Below are 26,625 nucleotides of genomic sequence, written 5' to 3' on the forward strand. Positions count from 1 at the left end.
TATCTACAATATACGAGAGACACATAGCTATGTATGTTGGACTATCAATACTAAACTGCAGGTATAAGCCAGGTATCAAACATGGCTCATTCAGCATGCATATCAGTAAGCACAGACACAACCTGCATAACAAGGTTTATTCAGTATAAACTACAACTGAAGCTCGTTTATGATTCATATTTAAGGTAATAACTGGCAAGGACTGTTATTGTTGCAGATTCATGTCATTTATAATATATCTCATATACAACTCAATAATGTATTAAAATTCCAGATTTGTGCAGGTTCCATCTATCTGCAATGCCACTACAACACTTTAGTTACTTGAAGTTCTCACACATAGTAAACGCATTCATTCAAATGCTCAAAAAATCAAACAAAGTTACAGTTTAAGCATGATATGGTTTATATAGAGCATTTGACAGATGTACGAGTGAAAATCTGACCACCTTTGTAATTTTTGGAAAGTGCATAATTTACATATTTCTCAACAGTGTTTTAAACAAGACATTCATTCTCCATGAGAATACCTTCATGTAAAGAAAATATATGTCAACAACAAAGCACAATTAAACTTAAGCTCAACAAATTCTGATTCTTTGTTTACAAGAGTACAATAGACCACATACAAGGTAAAAAAAGGTATTCATTACAAACAGTTAAACGTTTTAAAACTAAATATGTTCTTACTTAACGTAGCAGTTAATGTGTTATTAATGAAAAAAGATGAACATCAATATTTAAAACTGAAATTTCTTAAAGACTGTAAAAATACATAAATATCGAACAAAAAAGGTGATGTTATACAGTACATGTATTTTAGATACTGTGTTGTGAAAGAAACACCCGTTGATATTATTTGGACGATTCGTGAAATAAGCGACTTAAGAACTCCAAATGAACAATTTCTAATAAGGCAATGTTTTGCTGTGGTCAAGAAAAAAACATCTCATAATTGTATGAAAAAGAACCCTAGCTGGCGAATATAACAAATATAACAAGTGAAGTCGTTTCAAGATGTTTATTGGCGTAGCTAATACATGTTTTCATGTTTTAGTTTTTCAGGCACATTTTGCAAGAAAGTCGAAGGAAGCGTAATTTGTTTTATGATTTAAAAATATGTTTTCAGGACAAATAATGTATAAGCTTAAGATCGATAAAATCATACTGAACAAGTGAATAAACAAAATCATAAATATTTTGCATATTTCAACACGAATTTATGTGTCTAATATCAAAATATTTCCTTAAACTCATTTCTCCCAAACAATGCAATATTGAAGAAATGCAAAATCGTTTTCTTGAATAAAACTAAATAAATGCAGCAATGCCTGTGAAACCAATTATTTTATTTGGCCTAAGCTATACACTCTCCATAATGATACAATGGAAAATACAGTGACAGGTGTCATGCAGGATTAATATGGTTGATTTTGGGGAATGGAGTCAATAAGTTTTGCCACTTTCAAAATGAGGTAAGAAAACAAAATATATCTGTAAACGAATTATCAAGTTAACGTAGAACTTAACTTATTATATGCACTAATTGAGTGCTTCTTGTTTTACTGCAAATAAATATAATCATATTTTGAAATGTTTAAATGTTTGTCAAAGTTTAGTGTTTCGCTGTGAGAGTTAAATGTACATGTTTTATTATTCGATTGCTAGTTACCAGCAAATATTTATTGATGTAAACATTTTATATTAACATTTTGTTTGATGGTTGATGCTGGACGAATAATGACAACTTACCGAATCAAATCAGGTTAATATTAAAAAAATAAATAGTAAAGTTTTCCAAATAAACGTGAAGGAAGTTGATTGTTTTTACATTTGAAACAAGCAGTCGTTTGTTATTAAGAGATACAGGTTCTTCAGCGATCTTGCCCTAGGGTTATGAAATGTTTTTGTTATTTCTTGCTCAGTCCTTAACATTGTTGAACGAAATTATCACTAAGATAATTTAATTTCATGTACAAAACATATTATTTCTACAGCAAAACATCAACGCATTTGATGCATTACATATTGAATGCCCCCTTTATTTTAAACAAAATTATACCTGTTATTGTTTATGTGCAAAGAAGTTTGCTTTTTGGTATTAGTACATAATTAGTAATAATAAATTATATTATATTGTATATGGATAGGTTGAGATATATTTAACAGCAGGAATGGAGTCAGACTCTGTCCTTACTACGGGCATCCACATTTATCCACATCTTTAATAATACAATGGGAAATACGAGGACATGCTGAAAAATTAAAGATTCAAAGACGACTTTAAAAACCCGATGCAATATCCGTACACTAAATAATATACTCAAAACGTTTAAAACAAAAACAAACATAGCACAAATGTATCATCCTATCATTTCATAAATTGCAATGTTATTTCACTTCTACGCACGCGAGCTATTGGGTAACCTCCTTGACAACATAATACAACCCACTTCCCTGATGATTGAAGTTATACATTCATACAACGGCTCGTGTAATTCAAAATCTACTGGTTGTGGATGCACTAACTTTAAGTTCACAATCAAATGTATCTTCTACTGCTATTCGTCACGTGTAAATGTATGCTATATGAGTTAAAAGAAAATGTATCTTCTTCTATGAGTCTCAAGCGAATGCATCTTCTACTTTTATGAGTCTCAAGCGAATGCATCTTCTGCACACAACTGTGGGTTCTACATCATGACACCTGAAGGGGAAGAACAAAACACTTAAACATCAAAGTAGTTCATGTTTTCAGTCATAGCAGACGTTTTTATTGTAAGTATCCTGCCAGGATACCTGATATATCAGCAAAACAACATTTTTTCTTTCACATGTGTTTTGAAGATAACGGGTTAGTTCTATTTTCGTATGTATTCTTTTTGCATAGGTACCATAGTTACCTTTTATATCAATTCATTTTTAGCCTTTTAGATATGTTCTTAATGAACAATTAATTACTGGGGTGTACCAATTTATAAATAACACTGACACACGCACAATACTCATACTGTTCTTCGAAGGATACTAGGAAGTGCCTTTGTGTATTGTGTACTACAGAACGGAGAATCGTTCTTTTTTGCTTAAAAATAATTGTGTTCGCAAAATACACCAGTTCTAAAGTAAGTAAAAAGGCAGTTTTTGAGTATATGTACTTCTAAAATATGGCTCAAAGTAAGAGGAGGTATCCTGCTATATCAGACAATCATAGCAATATTTAAAAAATAGGCGAAACATGTAATCAAACGTCTGAAGATTATGGAAGACGAACTGTTAGATATGTGCTATTTCTTTTATCTGCTAATATAGTTCAGATTAATTCGCATGCGATTAAATGAAGGATTTCAGAAAACTTACGATTGGCTGGAACTTCATAATTACTGCTTGCTGTATGCGAGTCTGTCTGTTGACTCTCAACTCTAAATATATATGAAACACACATTAAGGCTCAGATAACTCCCCACAAACATTTCATGATAAATCAAATGAATCCTTCCCTGAAAAGTTGTCATGACATTTACACAGTTAAGAACCAACGTGACTTATTGATAAAGTGCACGGCAAAAAATGTAAACAAAAGGTCACACTCAGGTAGTTTTTTTTTTAAAGATAATGCTTTTAATATTGGGATAATTTTTGTCCTATAAAGACCATACCCCCCCCCCCCCCCCCATAAAGATCACTTTCCACGTCATATAACTTTCTATAAAATCCTAAACTATTTCTGAAAATCTTGTTTGTGATCATTTTCCCTTTGAAATAGCTAAATAGCAATAAAATCATAGCCTCTGAAACCTTAAAAAGGCATAAAACTTTAAATATAATTACCGTATGAATTACTTACGGCCAATCCCAAAATTAGGAATATATTTGTCAGGCGCCATGTACTTTGACCAAATTTTCAACTCCGAGAAATCAGTTGGTCATGATTTTCATAAAAAGTTTAGGATCAGGGTCATCGCTAGTTGTACAGCTACTGGGTATGTCTTCCATACGAAAATAAGATGTCGTTAAGAGGATATCAGATATCGACACAATCATTTATATGATATCTAAACATGTCGAAACAGAAACGTTCAATACCAGTGCATAATTATGTCTAATCTGACAATAAAACCTGTAATCGTGTTGGAACGATCAGTGAAACCTTTATAAAATTTGTAAGATGTTTAATGTATATTCAGGAATTATTGTGACGATGTATACTCACTGAGTCTGACTCTCTGGAGAGTAAGCTCCTGAAAGCAAGGACAACCAATGCTAATGAGGACAGAATACGACGAGGTCAACGTGTTGCTAAAACTGATATTTATTTGATGTTAATAGTGTTTCTATTGATGGTTTCTATTAAAATTACTGTTACTTGATTCTACACATGCAATTTTAATGGTCAATGTCGATGTGAAGCTGCGTAAGAATACTTACCCAGCTCTGTATAAGCGGCATTTTCCCTGGCGTGAAGACGCTCATAAGAGGAGGTTTCATTGTTGGGACTGCCAGCACTAATAATGTTTAATGGAAAGAAAAAGAAAAGTCATCTTTACGCCGTTCATTTTGTTAAATTATTTGTATCGGTATCAGCATAATATAGAATTAAACATGAACTAAATTCTTACTATTTTAAGATATGTGTTTAAAAAAGGCAAAAGCAAATTAATAATACTAAGATGTTCTCCATCTTTCTTTTGGAATGTTAAATGAAATATAATATATAATTAGATATATATTAATTATGTACCCAGATTGTCCAACAGCAGTCATGCCTGAAAAGAACAATGTATGTTTATATAAGGTGATTTGTTTTAGAGAGCGATACTGAATGGCTTGCAAAAGGATTCGGACCAGCTTGCTTTGGGAATGTAAGCCTAGCAGTTACCGCTGATCGTATTCAGCGTATGCGTTTAAGTGGGTTTATATAACGTTAAAATACAATGAATGAATGTTAATTTTCCAACATTGCAGCAGAAGTACAAAATGGTTTATTTTAATGTTGTAGGTAAATTGGGCATACTTGAAGTCAAGGCAATGATTTTTGTCGACATTATCGTTACTATGTTGTAAGATACATAGCCTATTTCAACCAATTAATTGCTTTTCATTCGTAAATATCGACTATCAACCATTTTGGTGTTGGGGAATCTTTATAAGTATCCTGTATCAAACAAAAAAATCATTAATCTATATGGTTAATAGTGCCAATAAACAGGCTTATTTGTGTTTGTTTGGTATATGACATTGTGATAAGCAAGTCTGTTTGTAAAACAATCACCTATCGCTGTGTATTCCGTTTGCGCTCTGGTAGCCAGGTGTTCGTAAGGTGACGCTGTCTGAGTCTCAACCACTGGATCTGATCTATTTGTTAAAAAAGGCTATTATTATCATGCATATTTGAACCTTTTGTATATTTCAAAATAAAACTATATATTCTGATCTGTTTATTATTTTGTTTACTGATTTACAACATTTAATACCCTTTCTTGATATGCTGAGATTTTGTAAAATTTTATGCGTTCACATTTATATTTTATTCGAAAAACAAAGAAATCATGATAGGTTGTGTACGTCATGAATAATATTCCATGGAACGTAAGAAGTTACAAAGGGCAAAGATCTAGGCTCAAATGCGTATTTTAATCAACTCAATCAAACTCACATACGTCTATGCCGGGAACCCGGCCTTGGTAATAAGCGAGTGCTACAACCACTGAACTTGCCAGTTAAGCTTGAACTATGCCCACTTTTCGTCAAAATAAAATGCCAAACCGTTTACTTTGGCATTACACATAAGCTACCAGGGACAATATCCACATGGGTAGTAAGTTCGTATTCCTGACTCCAATAATTGTCCAGTTATGCCTCATTTTAACAGCATAATAACAGATAAGCAACGCTCTTGTTCAAGCATTAAACACAAACTTTTGTTACTATACATTGCTTGAATTGCATAATTATACTTACTGCATTTTGGTATTTTTTGCATTGTCTGAAAAAAGAAGGAATGTTTCGAAACAAATTTTAAATTAACCCTTAATATGCTGCAATGTTGTAAGTGTAGTTCAGTGCTCACTGCTGAGTTGTTTTGAGTGAATGTTTAATATATCACTCATTGGCTTTAAAAATACAATTGATATAATAATACTTGTTCTACAGCATTCAATCTTGCAGACAGTGATGTTGAAATATTCAAGATTTACTTAAGCAGTCAGTAATTGAAATTGATTCCACGGTAACTATGGAGACACATTTCTTGTCTCAAAAATGATAATTTTATTTTGAAAATGCTATTCTTTCTTAAAATAACATTTATGTTCATCAATAAAATCCATCCGATTGAAGAATTTTTGGGAATAATGACGGTTCACATTATAATTGAACGCAACTAATTGAAATAATATGTTTTGGGGTATTATTGGACAACATGTATTATATGGGCTGTGCTGCAATACAATTGAAAAAGCTGTTTATTTGAGTGAACAATAATAAATAACATAATATGAATGGTTATTGCTAATAACAATTTTTGCATTTAAAGTCTTTCATTGATAAATATTTTATTTTTTGTATAATTTAAACATCTTTAAGGAAATGACTCTATTTTACATCATGATCGTAAGGGATACTTTTATAAATGACAATTAATGTGTTTGGTTAAGGGGTGTTTATTCAACGGTGTTTATTTGTAGATTTTTCCACCTTGTTAAAACCTTAGAGGTATTTTGCCACTTTGTTAGTTTTCCACCTTACACAAATGAGCAGGAGGTGTTTTGTTGAGGGGGGGGGGGTAGTTGTCCTACATCGTTATATATGACCTTGGACTATATAAGGTGTACCTCCATTGGTGTGTTAATGTATAATGTACTGTAACATTCAAGAGGACAGCAGCCAATTGTATAAAAAAAGTTATTTCGTTGGTAAGGTGAGTTTGAAACTCACGAATCAAAACTGCATGTTTGTTCTTTTATCATTGTAATAGCAATATTGGTAATTCTGGTTAGATACGGCTCGAATAACATCTTTGTCATTATTATCACATATTTTGTCAGAAATAACTACATATACGTCAATCCGAATCCTAAAATAAAGTTCTTACTCGTTAGCTCGCCCGTTGTGACCCCTTGTTAATATGTCTCTCTCAATCGGTAGATTTCCAAAACCGTGGAAATATGCTAATGTGTGTGCAGTTTTCAAAAAGGGGTATTCCATATTTCCTGTTAACTATTGTCCTATGTCCCTACTTAATACAATGGAAAAGGTGTTCAAAAGGGCAATATATAAACTCTTCTTTAACCGCCCCATACACTTTTTTTATCCCGTTCCAGTCAGGCTTTCGGCCTGGCGATTTTACTGTTATTCAGCTTGCATACCTTTACAACACATTTTGTAAGGCATTAGATGATGGCCTTGTGGTTAGAGCAGTATTCTTTGATAAAGTTTGGCACAGGGCCTTGATTGTGAAGCTACAGGAAACTGGTGTCAATGGCAACTTGCTTTTGTAGTTTAGTGACTATCTAAGCAGTCGTAGACAACGTGTAGTTCTCACCGGCTCCATGTCTAGTTTGTTCTTTCTTGAGGCTGGTGTACTCCAAGGTTCTATTCTCGGTCCCCTTTATTTTTGATATTGATAAATTACATTGTTGTCAACATTGGAAGTAATGCTAGGCTATTTGCAGACGCTTCTAGTCGTTATAGTCTCGTTTAAGAGCCCTTAAGGGCCACTGAAAGAAATACTCCAGAGAGACATTGAAAGCATCAGTACATGGGCTGATAAATGGCTAGTCACCTTAATCCTGCAAAACCTCAGTCAAAATCTACGACTACCGCATATGTATCCAGATTTGTCTGTGAATGGTTAACAAACCTCAGAAATCAATTCGCATAAACATTTTGGCTTGGTTCTTTCCTGTGACTGTACATTGCATGAACATTTTGAGTACATCAGAAGTAAAACCCTTAAAAGAATATGCATCATGCGAAATCAAGTTTCGTCTGTACAGAAAATGTCTAGCAACTATTTACTTTTCAAGTTTTCATACATCCGTCTGATTCTTGAATATGCTGATATTGTCTCGGATAATTGTACGGACTACGAAAAAGTGAACTTCAAAAGATCCAAAATGAAGCCGGTAGAATAGTCTGTGGGACTACTTAGTACAATTCGATTAATGTTCTCCATGCGGAGCTGTGTTGGCCTACTTGCATAAAGACGCCCTAATCACATTTTTTGTCTCTTTAACAAAATGAAAAATGGCCTTGCCACAGAGTATCTTTCATCCCTTGCATTTTTAATGTCAGTTCACAGAATAATCCACTTACGAATGCATCTAACATAAGACCGGTTATGTCACGCACAGATTCTTACTTTTCCTCTTTCTTACCTTCAACTATACGTGCTTGGAATGAACTTCCACAGAATGAACGGGACTGTCGTTCCATTGCATCATTTAAGTATGCTCTTCGTTGTCAATTGCCACTATGTCCTCTTTACTATTATTTCCGTAACCGCCGATTGCAAGTACTTCACAGTCGACTGCGTACTATTTGCAGTAGTTTGAACTCTCACCGTTATTGTAAAAATAATATCAACTCTACTCTTTGCGAGTATGATGAAGTTGAAAGTAGTACTCACTATTTTATGCATTGTCCTTTATATACCGACTCTCGACAAACTTTCTTTCGTAATATGTCATATATCACAGAAATTAACATTGGTTTCATTCTCTATGGCAATCCAACCTTAAGCAACGAGAACAACTCCAACATATTTGATACAGTTCATAAATTTATACAAGATTCGAAACGTTTCTGATCATTACCTGACTGGCAAAGTTTACTCAAAATGGCACAGACCCAACTTTTATTCTAAATATATTTCCCTATTTATATATCCTTTATACAACAACTTGTGCTTATTTTGTACCTATAATATATCGTGTATGAACTATCGAACCTACATCCAAACACACAACGCTTAGTTCTGTTATTTAGCATTAGCAACATTCTTTCTCGCATAAAACATATATATCGCCTAATCGTCAATCATACGCATGTTTCTGTTAAATGAGACAACTTGTGTGTGTGTGTGCATATTCTGTGTAGTTTGTATGTATATGATGAATAAAAGGTGTTTAAATCAACTTAATATACTCTTGGTTAAAATCTCGGAATGTGCTTTTCTGAGAATCAAGCCATTAGTGAATGTGTGTCCTTGCCTGAAGCCTTCATAAAATGACTATTGTACCTGAGGTTTGCATACAAGGAAACTGATATCTTCTGGAAATGATTAAAACAGCCACAACAATGGTCGCTAGAGCAACAACTCCGCCAACAACTCCACCAAATACTCCGCCGGTTACTGTTCCCTTTGAGCTACATTCTGGAATATATGTAAAAATTAAAACGCCAAGGGTCATGGTAATTACGTTAGAGACGAAAAGAACAAATCCTTACAGACACTAAACGAGAGGCTCAAACCGTCATATTAAAACACAGGAATTTAATAATTTTTCTGATATCTAAGATAATAGATGATCGAGTTACCGCGCCAAACAGTCTAGTAATGATTGCATTTTTGTGTGAACCAGTAGATCAAATGCAATAAAGAGATGAGAAATAGGAACAACTAAGTCATTAATACGTACTTTTATCAGAAACACTTGTGTCATCATGAGAAGTTTTGCTTCTAGAATCTGTGAATACATGTTTAAATATTAAAGCATAAACTCCTTGCGTTATATGCTTCTTCATACTTTTAATAAGCAGACTCATGTTTCTGAGTCTGTAATAGATTAGAGACAACATTTATTTTGAATTTGTTCACAGAAACATATTGCTCATAGAGAATATCTTTTCTTGGTTTTGAGTAGAAAGCAAACACTTTTCATTTGTGGAATTTAATTTTTTAACGCCAGTGAATTGTACCTTAAAAATCACTGCATACTAAAAGGTAGAGTACATTTAGTCAATCACACTTACAGACAATGAATTTGAAATTCCCTCGTCGGTCTACAGCTGTTTCCCAGTTCATGCTAAGAATGTCCACGTAACATTGAAAATGAAGTCTGTTGTCGGCCATTCTAGAAGCATCCTGGGCTGTCATATTGTATGTCACAGAGTCCGTCTGTTGATAAACACAATTGTCCGCGGACTGGGGATCACCTAGTTCTGTATCAGGACTAAAGTATGGAGTGAGGGGACTGCCAGCAAGAATGTTGCTCTTTATCCAGCGGATCTGGGCGGTACCGTTGAAGGAGCCGATGTTTGCCGAGCACTCCATTTTGACTGTTTGTCCCACGTAGAAGGGTTCAATCGTGTCAGAAACAGTCACTGGGAGTGAACTCAAGCTACTCATATTGTAGACATTTCTTGTGATAGTAGTGGGTAAAACTGAAGGACATGGATGCTGTGATTAAATATAATCTATGAAAAAGTTGAAATAGAAAGCATGAGTATGGTTCATACAAAGTTCTGATATGAAATGCTTCAGACTTTCAAGACTGTTTATACTCAATACACAATGTCAATGTGACGTAAGTTATGAATCTTACTGGTAAAAACATCGCGATGTATATTGTTCTACATGATCTGGAATTCCAAAGTTGCTATAAAATTATAGCTCAGCCGATAAGATGTTATTTACAACTGACAGTCCGTGTTGATTTGTTGGTAGTTCCCTTTAAAAAAGCAAAGAGCAAAGAAGTACACGTCACACTTTTTCTAACTACACTACCAAACGAGCATTTTGTAGCTAAAAACGCATTGCCATCGCAGGAGAGATTGCATTATTGCGGTAAATGGCGGGGATATATTCCGCGGTAGCCAACGCGATGGTGCGCGGTATCACCGCTTTCATCTGCTGATATCCCGTACGACTTCCGAAAACATGCACGTGGCATATCACCGTTGGTACAAATTGAAAATTGTAAATTGTACCGTGCTCGCAGAATGGCATTCATCCGATTGTATTGGTACGATACGATATGTTTACGATATGTTTATTGTATAAAGAATTATTCAATGTTCGTAGCATGTAAAATAATTCAATGAACGGAGAAAAGAAACACACACACATTTTCTCGAGCAAATGGTTAAAATGTGCTAACATCCTATTATAACACGGATCTAAAATGATTACATTAATTATTTTGTGCATTATTAAATGTTCTAGTATATAATATGATTTCTAAATAAAATTTTATCAGCCTCTTTTATCTGTTTAGCAAATAGAATATATTTGTAGATTGTATCTTTTTATTAATTGCAATTTTGAGGGTATTGGAATGTATTCAATAGACTTGATTTATACTAACATATACCTGCGTAAGGGCGTTCAAGCCTTCAAGAAGAATTTACATACGAAGATCCGTATGTTTCCCGCGCGTCTTTAATGTAAGAGCAAGGATTATTGTCAAAACTAAAAAAAAGAAAAATATTTTAATTTTGTTTTCACCAGTTATCATTTCCAGGATTAGGGATCATGTGACTTCAACGGGTTCTCACATGGGCCAACACAAACATAGCATAATCTATTATAGGCTAATAATTATTTTTATATCTTTTCTATCAAAAATGTGTTTAGAAACTAAATATATTTATTTTGGTTTGGAATAAAACGTATTTACGATTATTACCATAAATCGTGCTCATAGTCAAAGTTGTTCCGACTTTTGCCATATATGGTAATGGTCAGTGAGCTAACATAAGTAAACGGCTAGTATATAAGCCGTTTATACACATTCATCATTCGAGATTATACCGGGCAGTAGACAAGAGATAACTGGTTGTTCGACTATGTCAAGCGGCGAAGAGAGCGGAGGTGAACGTGCTCAGGGTTAAGTCATCGGGTGACCCAGCAATTGAAGCGTTCTGTTAATTAAAATCTTATTTGGACTGTCAGTTGAAGGACTTACAACAGGATTTGTGTATTTCTAAAAACAGCAAAGACAAAAAACCAGTTAAACCTAAAAGTGAATCCAACAGAATTTATTCGAATTTAATTCGGACATTCAGGAAGGCTTGGCAAGTGTTATGCAAAAGAACTTACCTGACGGAGCTCAGGTCATTGTTTCGGAACTAGTTTCAAAAGTCAAACGCAGAAATAAACTTATTCAAGTGGCAGATAATTTCCCCGGGGGCTGGGCAACAGTTAAGGAATATGAACAGCCTAAACTTGGTTCAGATAGCGAGGACGAAAAGAGGCTCAGACAAGCCGAATCAAGGGCTATTAAAAAGAATAAAACTTTCAAGCCTTCCCCATACAGTTATCATCCGTATAAGCGTTCTTCATTTGCGAGCGCAAACACCGGAAGTGAGGGGCAGCCACGTGGTCCGGCGGCACGGCGGTCCTGCTCAGCAGTCCTTTCGTACACAGCGCACCAGCAGCGGCATCGCCTTCTGATTCTCATGTGGCCAGCGAGGGCATTACCGGAGCGATTGCCGTGCCAACGAGTGTGTCAACGGAGGACCGATTACTCCTATGGCGACAAGTCAGGAACCTCAGCAGCAACGACATGAGTCAAGCCAGAATATAAATGATAAGTATTCATTTGACTGTTTATTAGATAAAGACTTCTTTGAGTACGAGGAACACAGTTTTACACCAGATTGTTCTAGAGACACTAAAAATCTTTAGGGTAGACTAAGATCTTACATAGACTTTCGGACGAAAATAGGCGCAAATGACGATATTGTTGATATTCTTTATAACAGTTACAAACTACCATGTGTTGATGTTCCAGAACCTTCATTTTTGAAAAATAATTAGTCCGCTTTGGAAAATAAAGATTTTGTTGATTTTGCTGATACGGCCGTAAATGAGTTGTTACCAAAACATTGTATTGTTGAGATCCCTTTTTTCCCCCATCCAGTAAATCCATTGAGCGTCGCTATTAATAAGCAAGGCAAAAAACGATTGATTTTGGATCTAAGAAAGATAAACAAGTGTCTGTGAAAAGAACTTTTTACTTTTGAAGATTGGAAAACCGGGTTTGAATATTTTGCGAAAGATTCATACTGTTTTAAATTTGATCTTAGTCAAGGTTATTACCATTTTGAAGTTTTTGCTGTGCATCAATTTTTTTTAGGATTCTTTGTAAAGGGGAAGTACTACTTGTTTTACGGTGTTAGCTTTCGGCTGCAGTACAGGCCCCTTCATATTTAGTAAAGTTCTCAGAGAAATGGTTAAAAACTTGAGAAAAAATAGAATTAAGATTGTTTTGTTCCTAGACGACGGGTGGGGCACAAACATTTGTTTGGAATAGTACATTTTTTTGTATTAGAATTCCGGATAGAAAAGTGTTAGATTGCTTAGCAAACATTGAGAATGTCTTGAAAATATATGGAACAGTAACAGCGAGGTGTTTAGCAAAATATGTGGGTAAAATCATTTCTATGAAACCTGTTTTGGGAAACATCGTAAGGTTAATGACTAGATTTTTGTACATTTTGATAGAGGGTCGCAGTTCTTGGGACGTTTGCTGTAAGATTTTCGAAGGACATCCGCCTATTAAAGAATTGGAAATTTGGCTCGTGAATTAACAAAAATCTAATGTTCGATTGTAATCGCCTTATTCTCCAGTCGAAGTTTTAGTCTATTCAGAGGCATCCAATATGGGAGCGGGGGCCTATGTAGTTAATTACAAAAACAGCGTTTTTCGTTCTATGGCCCGAAGAGGAAGCATTTAAAAGTTCTACTTATAGAGAATTAAGGGCGTTGAAACTTGCTTTACAAGTTTATGGAGATTTGTTAAATGGTTAAACTGTAAAATGGTTTTCTGATTCTCAGTCATGTGAACATATTGTTCAGAGTGGTAGTACTAATGTAGAGTTACAGCAAGATTCGTTGATGGTATTTGACGTTTGCCTGAGGTCTAATATTGATTTGCGTATTCAGTGGATTCCTAGGGAATTAAAGGAAGTTGCAGACGACATAAGCAAGTTTTCAAATACTGGCGAGTGCGATTTTTTTATAACGTAGATAGTATTTGGGGTCAGCATGATGTAGATCGCTTTGCAACGTATAAGAATAGGAAAGCGATATAATTCATTGTTTATAGACTACGAGTCGGAAGCAGTTTCCCAGAATTGGGAATATAGTAAAAATTGGCTTGTCCCGCCAATATGTCTGGTTTCTAAGACAATTTTGCACGTTCTGCATTGCAATGCATCTGCAACACTTATTGTTCCTCGGTGGCCCAGCTCGGCGTTTTGGCCAATGTTGTTCAATGCTAATTAAGACATTTTGGCATTTGGAAAAGGGCAGAACATTTTTACCAATAATGGTAACAAGAATTGTATTTTCAATTCTAGACGGTTTTCTAGTAAAGTTATGGCGGTGAGATTTGTAGATAATTATTGATATCTGAACTTTTTTTATTTTATTTTTTTGTAATATGGTTTTCCATTTCGAAGTGAGATGATGTGTAATTAGTGTTTAAATTTTGTGTCATTTCGGGTTAGTTAGATTTAGCAATGTAGTTTCTTTAAGATGTTCTGATAGAGTGTTTGAGCGGTGTCTCAGATTGAGACGGTTTTGCTAAGAATGAGCGGTGTCTCGGACAGAGACGGTTTTGCTCAGAATGAGCGGTGTTTCGGATAGAGACGGTTTTGCTCAGAATGAGCGGTGTCTTAGATTGAGATGGTTTTGCTCAGAATGAGCGGTGTCTCAGATTGAGACGGTTTTGCTCAGAATGAGCGGTGTCTTGGATTGAGACGGTTTTGCTTAGAATGAGCGGTGTCTCGGATTGGGACAGTTTTCGCTCTGAATGAGCAGTGTCTCAGATTGAGACAGTTATCGCTCTGAATGAGCGGTGTTTCGGATTGAAACAGTTATCGCTCTGAATGAGCAGTGTCTCGGATTGAGACAGTTTTCGCTCTGAATGAGCAGTGTCTCGGATTGAGACAGTTATCGCTCTGAATGAGCAGTGTCTCAGATTGAGACAGTTATCGCTCTGACTGAGCAGTGTCTCAGATTGAGACAGTTGTAGCTCTGAATGAGAGGTGTCTCGGATTGAGACGGTTTTGCTCTAAATGAGCAGTGTCTCGGATTGAGACAGTTTTTGCTCTGGATGAACAGTGTCTCGGATTGAGACAGTTTTCGCTTAGAATGAGCGGTGTCTCAGATTGAGTCAGTTATCGCTCTGAATGGGCGGTGTCTCAGATTGAGACGGTTATCGCTCTAAATGAGCAGTGTCTCGGATTGAGACAGTTTTTGCTCTGAATGAGCAGTGTCTCGGATTGAGACAGTTATCGCTCTGAATGAGCAGTGTCTCGGATTGAGACAGTGTTTGCTCTGAATGAGCAGTGTCTCGGATTGAGACGGTTATCGCTCCGAATGAGCAGTGTCTCGGATTGAGACAGTTATCGCTCTGAATGAGCAGTGTCTCGGATTGAGACGGTTATCGCTCTGAATTAGTGGTGTCTCAGATTGAGACGGTAATCGCTCTGAATGAGCGGTGTCTCGGATTGAGACAGTTTTCGCCCTGAATGAGCGGTGTCTCGGATTGAGACAGTTATCGCTCTGAATGAGCAGTGTCACGGATTGAGACAGTTATCGCTCTGTATGAGCAGTGTCTCAGATTGAGACAGTTATCGCTCTGAATAAGCAGTGTTTCGGATTGAGACAGTTATCGCTCTGAATTAGCGGTGTCTCTGTTTAAGACTGTTTTGCTCTGAACGAGCGCTGTTTCGGATTGAGACTGTGTTGCTTGGAACGAGTGTTGGCGTCTCGGATCGAGACGGTATTGATCGTTTTTGAAAGGTTTTATTTTGGAAGAGTGGTAACTTAAATGTTTTATTTATTCTTGTGTATCTTATTTTATATTTATATGCATTGAGATGTAGGAAAATTTTGGATAAATATTACGAAAATTATTTAAAACATTGTCTGTTTTGGTGGAATTAAAACGAATGATGTATTTCGTGAAACGATTTATTTTAAGAAAGTATGTTTTTATGCTTCCTTATTTTATACATTTTTAGACATTTTCAAAATTGGCATTTGAAAGATCATTGAGTTGTCCACATTTCATCTAGATTTAAAAGCTTCACACGAAAAAATTAATACGTTGGGTCAAAAATCAAAATCTGCAAATACTATCAAGAGTTATGAAACTTATTTTAACTTGTTTTGTAAATGGTGTAAAACATATGACTTTAAAGCTGCTCCAAGCACAGATTGCACCGTTGCTTTGTATTTGTCATAAAATTATATGGAAAACAGTATTTGTTCGGAATCAAAATTAAATGCTATTGTGTGTGGCATTTCTTATGCTCATAGAATGAGCTGTTTTGCAGACCTATGTTTTTCTACTTTAGCAAAGAATGTAAAAGAAGGGATTTTGATATCAGTTGGTAAAAAACACATATCAAAAGAACTAATCAGAAAAAACGACATTGTTATTATTGTTAAAGTTTTTGGAAACGGCTTATGTTTGTTAAACAAACGTTTTGTAACCATGTCCGTTTTAAGTTTTTCAGAGTTTCTTAGATTTAGCGAGGTAGTTTCTTTAAGATGTTCTGATATAGTGTTTAAAGAGGATTGCATAGAAGTTTGTTAAGACAATCGAAAACCGATCAATATAAAGAAGGAGGTGTTGTTGTGATTGCAAAAACAAATAATGATGCTTGTCCAGTAAAATGTTTACGAATGTATATGGATTTGGATGAACTTTCTGAAAATTTAGACGATTTTTTGATAAGAAATGTATATTATTTTAAGAAAAGGGAGCACACATATTAAGAAAAGGAAAGCACATGTCTTACACCAGAGCAAGAATTTTTTTTGTTAAAAATCTTAAAAGTTAAGGATTAGATAATTCTAAATATGGTATCCATTCGTTCAGGTCGGGTGGTGCGAACACAGCATCAGAAATGGGTGTACCAGATAGATTAATAAAACAAATGGTCGGTGGAGCTCTGATGTTTCAAAAGACATTTATATCCGCGAAAGTGATAAATGCAAGAAGTCAGTATCTTTTAATATGTGTAATTTAAATAAATCCACAGGGAATTGCCCGATCTTTTTCACTCGATAAATATACTTGCCCGGTTTAAACTACTCATATACAGTCGTTGTTTTATGTTTTATAAGGTTAACACAAAACTAATTTATGTTTGGCTGAATATAATGAAAGAAAACATAAATATATTTATTTTGGTTTGGAATAAAACGTATTTACGATTATTACCATATTGTTGGTCATTGTCAAGGTTATTCCGACTATTGCCACATATGGTAATGGTCATTGAGCTTACATAAGTAAACGGCTAGTATATAAGCCGTTTATACACATGCATTCGTCATTCGAGGTCATACCGGGCAGTAGACAAGAGAAAACTGGTGTTCTTCCCACCAACCCACCCTTTAAGATTTCGTATGGGTGTAGATGAATCATCTAATGTCTAGATATTGTTGAATTTTGAACATATTCATAAAGTTTTATATTTTTCAGATAAACAATTTTGCGTCGTTTTGAAAGTTGGGAGAGGATGACAATGTTGAAAAGAGTGAATGAGTCGGTTTCATGAACTTTTACAGCAGTCGCTTTGTGCAAAGTGATTTTTTTTTATTTTCCTAATGCTATGTTGAAATGCATGGACACATATTGCCACACGAAGTGGTCATGAAACCATTGAGAGAGTGATGTTTATTATTGGTATTGTGTGTTTATAAATATTCTTGCCCGATATAGACTTCTTCTATACAGTCGTTGCTTTATGTTTTATAAGGTTTACACATAATTAATTTAATTTTGGCTGAATATAATAAAAGCAAACATTTATCACTTACTTGCATGTAAACATCGGTTGTGACCCTAGGTGACCCATGTGAGAACCACTTTAGAGTCAAGTGCTTCCTCACAAAGTGTTTTTTATTTAGTGATTGGTTATGTATGTCACGTTTGAAAATGACTGGGTTTAAACACGCGTTCAAAGTTCACAGTTCATGGTTAGATGCCATCTCGTCTAGTTTTCATGTGGAAAATTCCCTGTAACGTTTATAGCTATTTTTAACCACGAATAATTAATATCATATTATTATACGCTACACTGTTTTTCATATTTTATTCATTCACATTCATACAAGTTTAACGTGCTCATTCTAAAATTAGAAAACTGCGAATAAGTGATAATAGCGTCTGAAGAAAATCACTGTTAAAGCATAGATTTCAGGGATCAAACTACGTTTTGAGTACGAACCATGTGATTTGTAGACTATGGGTTTGTACAAGTTTAATAAAACTGACTAAAAGTATATGTAAAGGACGGCAACAAAGAAAAAGCCTTCATCAAATTGTCAGCTACCTTAATAACCTTAATTACTCTTAATGAGCATTTGGCAACGCCGCGTAAAGCGTTGACTCGACGCGGTTGAACGCAGATAATTATAGAAGTGCGCGCTTACATCGCGGATATATTGCAAATTAGATAAAAAGGTAATGTCCGTGGTAAGAAAAAAATGCAGCGCTGTGCAAAATCTGCAAAAAACGCGTGCTTAGTAGTGTAATTCACAATTTGACTCACATTTTAATGATTATTTGAAAAATAATTGCCAAAAAGAGTTTGTGTGCTTTATTTGTTTTATAAACAATTTTGGAATCCCAACGAAGTGTGAAATTTACATTTACTATAGATGTTATACCTAAATGCTCTTCAGGTTCTAAATGTTGGTATATATGTCTTATTATACCCCGCCTCAATATTTGCAAAAAGTATACGTAATCTTTGTTTTTCAAGTACTAGACTTTTTTCTTTCTGTTTCCCAAATGGTGAATTCTGTCTATCCAAAGCAGTCCATAGTGTCAGATAAATGAGAACTTGTTTATAAAAACTAAAGTGAACTTACCTTGGACATCAAGCACTTTTGAAATTATGCCCGTGTCAGAAATATAACCTGGTCCAGGCTTTGTGTAGGTAAGCTGGCATCTGTACTCTACTGCATTACTACAGGTTATAGAGGAAACAGGACGAGACACGCCCAAGGTACCCTCCCTTCCGTTAATGTTTGTACCAAAACTTCCCTCTACAGTCCAACTAGAACCTGCTCCGGATGCTAGCACAGGCTTCTGTGTGTCTACATTGGCGGCATCAGTATTTTGCAATCTGGCAAGTTCTGTATAATCTTGGCCATTGGATGTAAATTGTAGTCTTAATGTATTGATTTTGAATAACTCATTCACATTGTTCACCCTGCACATAATCTGGAATGTGTCAGTACTTGAACTGTCAACCTGTATTTGTTCAATGTTTGCACTTCCTCCATCCTCAACTATCCTTTGGAAGTCAATATGCAGGCCATTGTCTAAAAAGAGAAAATTATTTCAATTGTTCCTATCTTTAACATACATTATGTGCATGAAATGCAAAACAATAAATATCTCTGAGCATGTTTCAGACAGGGATTTTAGTCTGCAAGCACGGATAGCTGACACAACTATATGCCTTATTTTCGTTACTGTTTAGAGGTTATTTCCAACAATAATGTTTTGAGCCCTCTTGGTTCTACTATGTTAACCGGTCTCGGTAATTTATACCAAGTCTACGAATACGTTTGTTTTTTTTAGAAATGACCACAGTAACATTATGGTTACAATTGTGGTTGAAGGGATGTTGGTGGATTAAGAGTCGTTTTCTGAAAAAAATCATGCTATTTATAATAAGTCATTATATCATGTTCATGAAATATTGTTTTCAACGTTATTGACACCAGCCTTTGTTAACAACACTTTATATTTGTAAAAGGTTTTGTTTTCAGTTACATTGTGTTCAAATACCTAGAAATATATAATCCAAATACGCTAGAGATTAACAAGAGCAAACTGTTCAATTTTAAACTTTAATTCAAAATAACATAGATTCTTAGTGATAAAACTACCCACAAAAACACTGTATTCCATACTTTTGTAAAAACATCTGTGGCTTTGGATTTTAAAACAAACTTACTTAAGGTAAACGACCCAGAAATAAGATAAATATCTGCCAGTAAACATAATGTAAAATGGTAATGCATGGGGACTCTATACAATGTTTGTAGCGTTTTAAAGGGTATAACTTGCTAACAATTCATAAGTACACATGAATGGATTAACTTTATCACTTTATTTTAACTGAACTTGGGCTTAAAATGAAATATCCGACTAAGGTAAACGACTCAAAAATAAATAGTTTGTCTGATGCTACCACTAAACAAAAGTGTTGATGCTCTTTAAAATGTTTGTATCGTTTGGATCGGTAAACATGATTTGATTAAAATAACAAAAAAACATATAGTTATTACGGTTTGTATAATTTCGCTTTAGTTCGACTTTAATCGGGCTTAAAAAGACTTAATTTGCAGTCTTTCAAATCGAAAGTTTGAGTTTTATTTTACACATGAAAACGTTTTCGAATGATAAATAAGATAATGTCGCTAGGCAACAACAATTCACGTAATGATTTCAGTATCGGTTACCTTAAACACCGACCCACTTTACTCCAGTACACTGTGAATTTAAACTGAACAAGAGCTGTGGATAAGTATACGTTCTTAAGGGTTCACAGTATTATACCATTACATAGATACATTATATATTTACTTAATTAATAAGTCGTGATTAATGTAACACGAATGTGAAATTCTCTTCTGGTTAAAAATATGATTTACAGTGCTAAATTTAAAACTTCGCTTTAATGCGAGAGAACAGTTTCAACGCTGTATATTCATGACATCACGCCATGTTATTTAATTGTGCCTATTTATATATAAAAAATGTTATGAAATCACATTATTTAATGATGTAAACGTCAATTATGTTGTCAACCTAGTTCACTGAAAAAAGGCAGAAGTAAAAAGAGATTAGCCAGCAAGGGTAATATCGTTAATAAAACAACTATTCAAATACGAGTTATACTCTTTATAGAATGTATAGTCAACGACACATGCTATCATAATGATTTGAATATACAATGGACTGTTTTGGGTAAAACCCTACAATACATGTAATTGTCTTTGAGGTGATCGTATCGTTAAAGTGACACTAGTATTTAAAATTAATACACACATCATACAAACATAAAATTAAGACTTTAATTACTGATTTCATAATGCCTTTATGGAAAATATTAATTACTAATAACAGGAATGTTACCGTGTTTTTACTAGCTTAAAACGTACACATATAAAACAATTTACAGTGGTAAAAAATCATGTCATAAGGTAGAAATACAGTGTTTTCTGTACATTTCTTTCACAATATCCTTCATAAGAATCAGTGTTTTGATATGTATTTATAATTATCGGTAAATGAAATCATTTGTAATAATTGTGGTACATCTTATTTGGGAGTAAGAGTACATCTTAAGTTTTGCACTGACAAAATTGCTTTAAAGACAAACTAATGCAAAACTAGGTATTTTGTTGTTTTTGAGTTCATAGCTTTCAGCCATAAATGTCTAGAAGTATAAAAAGATTAAAATTAGCATCAAAATGTTTCATACCTTGACCAAATATGAGCATTCCACGGCACAACACGAAAATAATGACAGATACCGGTAAATCCATTTTGATATTATGAACAAGCTTAAACATATTCAATATTTAATTTCTTTAGTTGGCTGCCTTTAAAGCATGCGATTCGCTTCAGTATAATAGCTGTTTTTAAAGTGTATACCGAGCCATATACCGTGACAAACTTGATATATAAAACTTCTACAGAATAAGAAAACGGAAGTTTTAAATTAACCATGGTAAATCGTACCCGGAAGCTTTATAAAATACTTATGTATTTATTCGCCTATATCGACTGTAAAAAACAAGTGTAATGCATTCGCCTGGGACGATCTAAGTGGTGTTTATTTTCTTCGTTCTGCCAGCCAGTAAATTGATATAGAACACGAGAGCTGTGAAACGCACGCGAAAGATCGTCTAATTTTAGACACATTTTCTTTAATTCGACTACTATTTTAATGCGAGTTATGAGCATTCAAAAACCATGTCACCAACGCCTCAAACAACGACGGCGCTATCAAAGTTATGCTTAAGCTTCGATGTTCTTTCTACACCCCCCACCCCAAAATAAAACAACAACAAAAAAAACAGTCGAGCGAAAAATGATCAAGGATCATGATTTTATTGGGTTGATTATGTTTTTGTACACCGGACCACATGCTACTTGTACAACTAATCACACAATACCTGTATTATACACTAATACTTTACACGAAATTCCGGAACCATCTCTGACACTTAATTCGTCGCAACCGTGATTTTACTCTGATTGTTCGTTTCGACTTCCAATCAGAGTAAAATGAGGTAATTTGATGTACTGCATATGCTAGTTGTGACTTGAATACTTACTTGCGACACTTAATACACTGTTGGGTGTTTGAGTGTATTTTTTTTTAAAGACACTGTTGTCGATCCCGACGCAACTTGTCTCGAAATTGATTTGCTAGATTCAATAAGGATTTTAATATTTAGATAAGAATTACCTTCCCAAAAATGATAACGAAATAATTATATCGATGCCAAACAAATGAACAACTAAAATATCCGATATATTATTTTTACTACAAATATTGGCACATTTTTGAAAAGAAGTGTTACCTGTAAGTGTTAAATGCTATTAAACCTAAAGAAAAGTATTCAATAGGCAAAACTAGCAAAATATCTATTTAATGTATTCGGTTAAGCTAGTATTTTTATCAATGTTCAGCACAATGTTCCAAATGATAATAAAAAGCTATACATTGCTGTATATCTATGCTGTATTACTTAATTTGTCGACTGCAATTGTCTCATACTTGAATAACTGAAATGTGTGCTCATTGATAACACTTCTGCCTTTAAAAGTTAATATTAACGCGTGGCATGGCAAGGAGACAGTGGTATTTGTTCCTGTGTATCGATACGTATCACTTCTGCATAAAAAAGTAAGTATTACATGCCTGACATGGCAAGGAGACAGTGATAATTGTCCCTGGGTACCGATACGTATCACTTCTGCATAAAATAGTTAGTATTACACGTGTGAAATGGCAAGGAGACAGTGATAATTGTCCCTGCGTATCGATATGTATCACTTCTGCATAAAATAGTTAGTATTTCATGCCTGGCAAGACAAGGAGACAGTGATAATTGTCCCTGGGTATCGATACGTATCACTTCTGCATAAAATAGTTAGTATTACATGCCTGACAAGGCAAGGAGACAGTGATAATTGACCCTGGATATCGATACGTATCACTTCTGCATAAAATAGTTAGTATTACATGCCTGACAAGGCAAGGAGGCAGTGATAATTGTCCCTGGGTATCGATACGTATCACTTCTGCATAAAATAGTTAGTATTACATGCCTGACGAGGCAAAGAGACAGTGATAATTGACCCTGGATATCGATACGTATCACTTCTGCATAAAATAGTTAGTATTACATGCCTGACAAGGCAAGGAGACAGTGATAAATGACCCTGGATATCGATACGTATCACTTCTGCATAAAATAGTTAGAATTACATGCCTGACAAGGCAAGGAGACAGTGATAATTGTCCCTGTGTATCGATACGTATCTCTTCTGCATAAAATAGTTAGTATTACATGCCTGACAAGGCAAGGAGACAGTGATAAATGTCCCTTGGTATCGATACGTATCACTTCTGCATAAAATAGTTAGTATTACATGCCTGACAAGGCAAGGAGACAGTGATAATTGTCCCTGGGTATCGATACGTATCACTTCGGCATAAAATAGTTAGTATTATATGCCTGACAAGGCAAGGAGACAGTGATAATTGTCCCTGGGTATCGATACGTATCACTTCTGCATAAAATAGTTAGTATTACATGCCTGACAAGGCAAGGAGGCAGTGATAATTGTCCCTGGGTATCGATACGTATCACTTCTGCATAAAATAGTTAGTATTACATGCCTGACAAGGCAAGGAGACAGTGATAATTGTCCCTGGGTATCGATACGTATCACTTCTGCATAAAATAGTTAGTATTACACGCCTGACAAGGCAAGGTGACAGTGTTTATCCATGTGCATCATTTCTGTTCCGTGTCGCAATATATCAGTTTATCGCACAGTCCTAAATAATGGTACATTTTAGTTAACACTTCTATCGTTATGTACAGGTTCGAATCTCTTTTCGATTTTTTTCTTTTTTTTTCGCTCTTGAATTTGATACATGTTCTTAATAAGTGTTTTCCTATGCTTTATCAAATACCTTGTGTATTCTATAGCTTATATCAATATACATGCATTTCAGAAATAAAACAAATGTAACAAATCTGTGATATCATGTCTTATCAGTAGTAATTACATTAATCAGTATATTTTTGTTATACTTGATGCATTGCATAGAAAGAGAAAAAAGAATGATCACACCATAGTGTTCGAAACCGGAAGGTTCTAGTCAATGTTATTACAATAATGTCACAGACCAGAATATCATACCGTTTCGACAAGCTTCAGTCTGCGATATCAAACTTTATCCCCCCCCCCAATATTCATGTTTCTATTTATTATAAATATGATAGCACAGATTCTAATGAATCAAACTTTTGTATATTATTTTACACATAAAAACCTTTCCGAATGATTTCAAAATAAGGTAATAAGGCAAGCACAAATCATGTAATGATTTGGGAATCGGTTACCCTAAGCGCCAACCTACTTTACTCGAGTTCACTGTGAGATTGAACTGAAATAAGTGCTGTAGATTAGTATACGTTCTTAAGGATTCACAGTATTATACCAATATATATATATACATTGTATATTTGCTTCAAAAGTCGTATTGAATGAAGACCAATGTGATATTCTCTTTTGCTAAAAAACTGATTTTACAGTGCTAATTTTAAAACTTCGCTCAAATGCGAGAACAATTTCAACGCTCTTCATTTATGGCATTACACCATGTTATTTAATTTGGCCTATTTATATATCAATAATATGAAATGACATTACTTAATGATTAAAACGTCATTGATGATATCAACCCAGTTCACAAAAAGAAAGCAGAATATAAAACGCCTTAACCAACAGGGATTAGATAGTTTAACAACTACATGTAAACTATTATACTCTTTATGTAATGTATAGTCAACGATATACGAATGCTATCACAATGCGTGTACTGTTTTTGGAAATCTTTGCAAAAAACCCTACAAAAACCTTAATGTGAATACATATTTTCTTTCAGTTGAACATATTAGGTAAAGTTGCACTTACAACATTGTTTTAATGACACACTAAGGCAGAACTAGTTCTAATGCTGTTTTGAGTTTAAATCATTCAGACATAAATGTCTAGAAGTACAAAAAGGTTAAAATTTAACATCTAAATGCTTCATACCTTGGCCAAATATGAGCATTCCATAGCACAAAACGGAAATAATGACAGATACCGCTAAATCCATTTTGATGTTAGTCACAAACTTAAACATACTCAATATTTAACTTCCTTTTTCGCCTGCAAAATGCGATTCGCTTCAATATAATAGCTGTTTTAAAGTGTTTAACGAGCCATATACCATGACAAACTTGATATATAAAACTTGTATTCTTTATTTAACACCGATTCAGATAACAATAAGAAAAAGGAAGTTTTAAATTTACTATGATAAATCGTACCCGGAAGAGATAGATAACATACTTATGCAATTATGCGCCTATATCGACCGTCACGGACGAGCGGTATGCATACGATCTGAGTGCTGTTATTTTTCTTCGGTTCGACAGCCTGTAAATTAATATAGCATAAGATAGCTGTGAGACGCACTATACTGCTCGTCTGATTTTAGACACAAAAGTTGTTAAGTTGTTAATTCAAATGGGAGTTATGAACCTTAATAAACCTGTGCGTTTTGTCTCTTACAACTTGTCTGCAAAACTTCACTCGAATATATTATATTGGTTTTGACAATATGTGGCCTAGTTTGTGTTCAGTAAGATCATCGCGCCATGCCTTAAACAACAACGGTGACATCAAAGCTATGCCAAAGCTTCGATCTTCTTTCTAGAAAAAACAACAGACGTGTGAAAAACGATCAGTGCCTGTATTCGACATTGATCTTATAATTATCCATAGACTTGCCTCAGTGATTCCATTCAGCCTATTGCTCAGCTAAATATACAGGCCAATCAAAACACTTAGTTTGTGATCTTAAATTTAAGTTCAATATAAGTTGCTTATAGAATACAGACCCAGGGATCATGATTTTACTGGGGTTATTACTTTGTTGTTCACCTTACCACATGCTATTTGTACAGTAAATCACACACTACCTGTACTATACACTTCCTAGAAATAAACATTTTAAATACTAGTAATAAATAGATGCTATCTTTATTGAAAAGTATCCACACCTTATGTGCAGATTAAAGAAACGTTTATTTCGTTGAAACCGTGATTTTGCACGTGCTCGTTCCGACGTCATTCAGATTAAAATTAAGTAATTTGATGAAATGCATATGGTAGTTGTGCCTTGAATACTTACTGGTGACACCTTATACCCGGTTTGGTGTTGGTGGGTGATTTGTTTAAAGAGACTGTTTTCGACCCCGACTCAATCACTCTCGAAATTGATTTGGAAGATGTAGCTGTCAATTGTGGTAGGACATTTCAGAGTTATTATTTCCTTGAA

General features: G+C 34.6%; 1 protein-coding gene across 4 annotated transcripts; it reads right to left on the bottom strand.

Annotated features, from left to right (window-relative positions):
- Positions 1–1,007: 1,007 nt before the first annotated feature.
- Positions 1,008–25,499, bottom strand: LOC128236224 (uncharacterized). Of its 4 annotated transcripts, XR_008261293.1 has the most exons (13): positions 25,335–25,499; positions 18,842–19,297; positions 9,973–10,383; positions 9,639–9,686; positions 9,239–9,373; positions 5,959–5,983; positions 5,270–5,352; positions 4,739–4,763; positions 4,426–4,502; positions 4,211–4,238; positions 3,845–3,986; positions 3,358–3,419; positions 1,008–2,707 (listed from the first exon to the last, which is right to left on the bottom strand). XR_008261293.1 is itself a non-coding variant. In XM_052951104.1 (12 exons), exons 1-12 carry the CDS (start codon positions 25,423–25,425, stop codon positions 2,694–2,696), a joined length of 1,455 nt encoding a protein of 484 aa, XP_052807064.1. In that variant the 5' UTR covers positions 25,426–25,499; the 3' UTR covers positions 1,008–2,693. The 4 variants fall into 4 exon arrangements, 2 of the variants coding, with proteins under 2 accessions (XP_052807064.1, XP_052807065.1); XM_052951104.1 differs by lacking the exon at positions 3,845–3,986; XM_052951105.1 differs by lacking the exons at positions 3,845–3,986; positions 25,335–25,499 and adding an exon at positions 21,472–21,624.
- Positions 25,500–26,625: the final 1,126 nt, after the last annotated feature.

Source organism: Mya arenaria, chromosome 5 (genome assembly GCF_026914265.1).
Source record: "Mya arenaria isolate MELC-2E11 chromosome 5, ASM2691426v1".
NCBI classification, from domain to species: Eukaryota; Metazoa; Mollusca; class Bivalvia; order Myida; family Myidae; genus Mya; species Mya arenaria.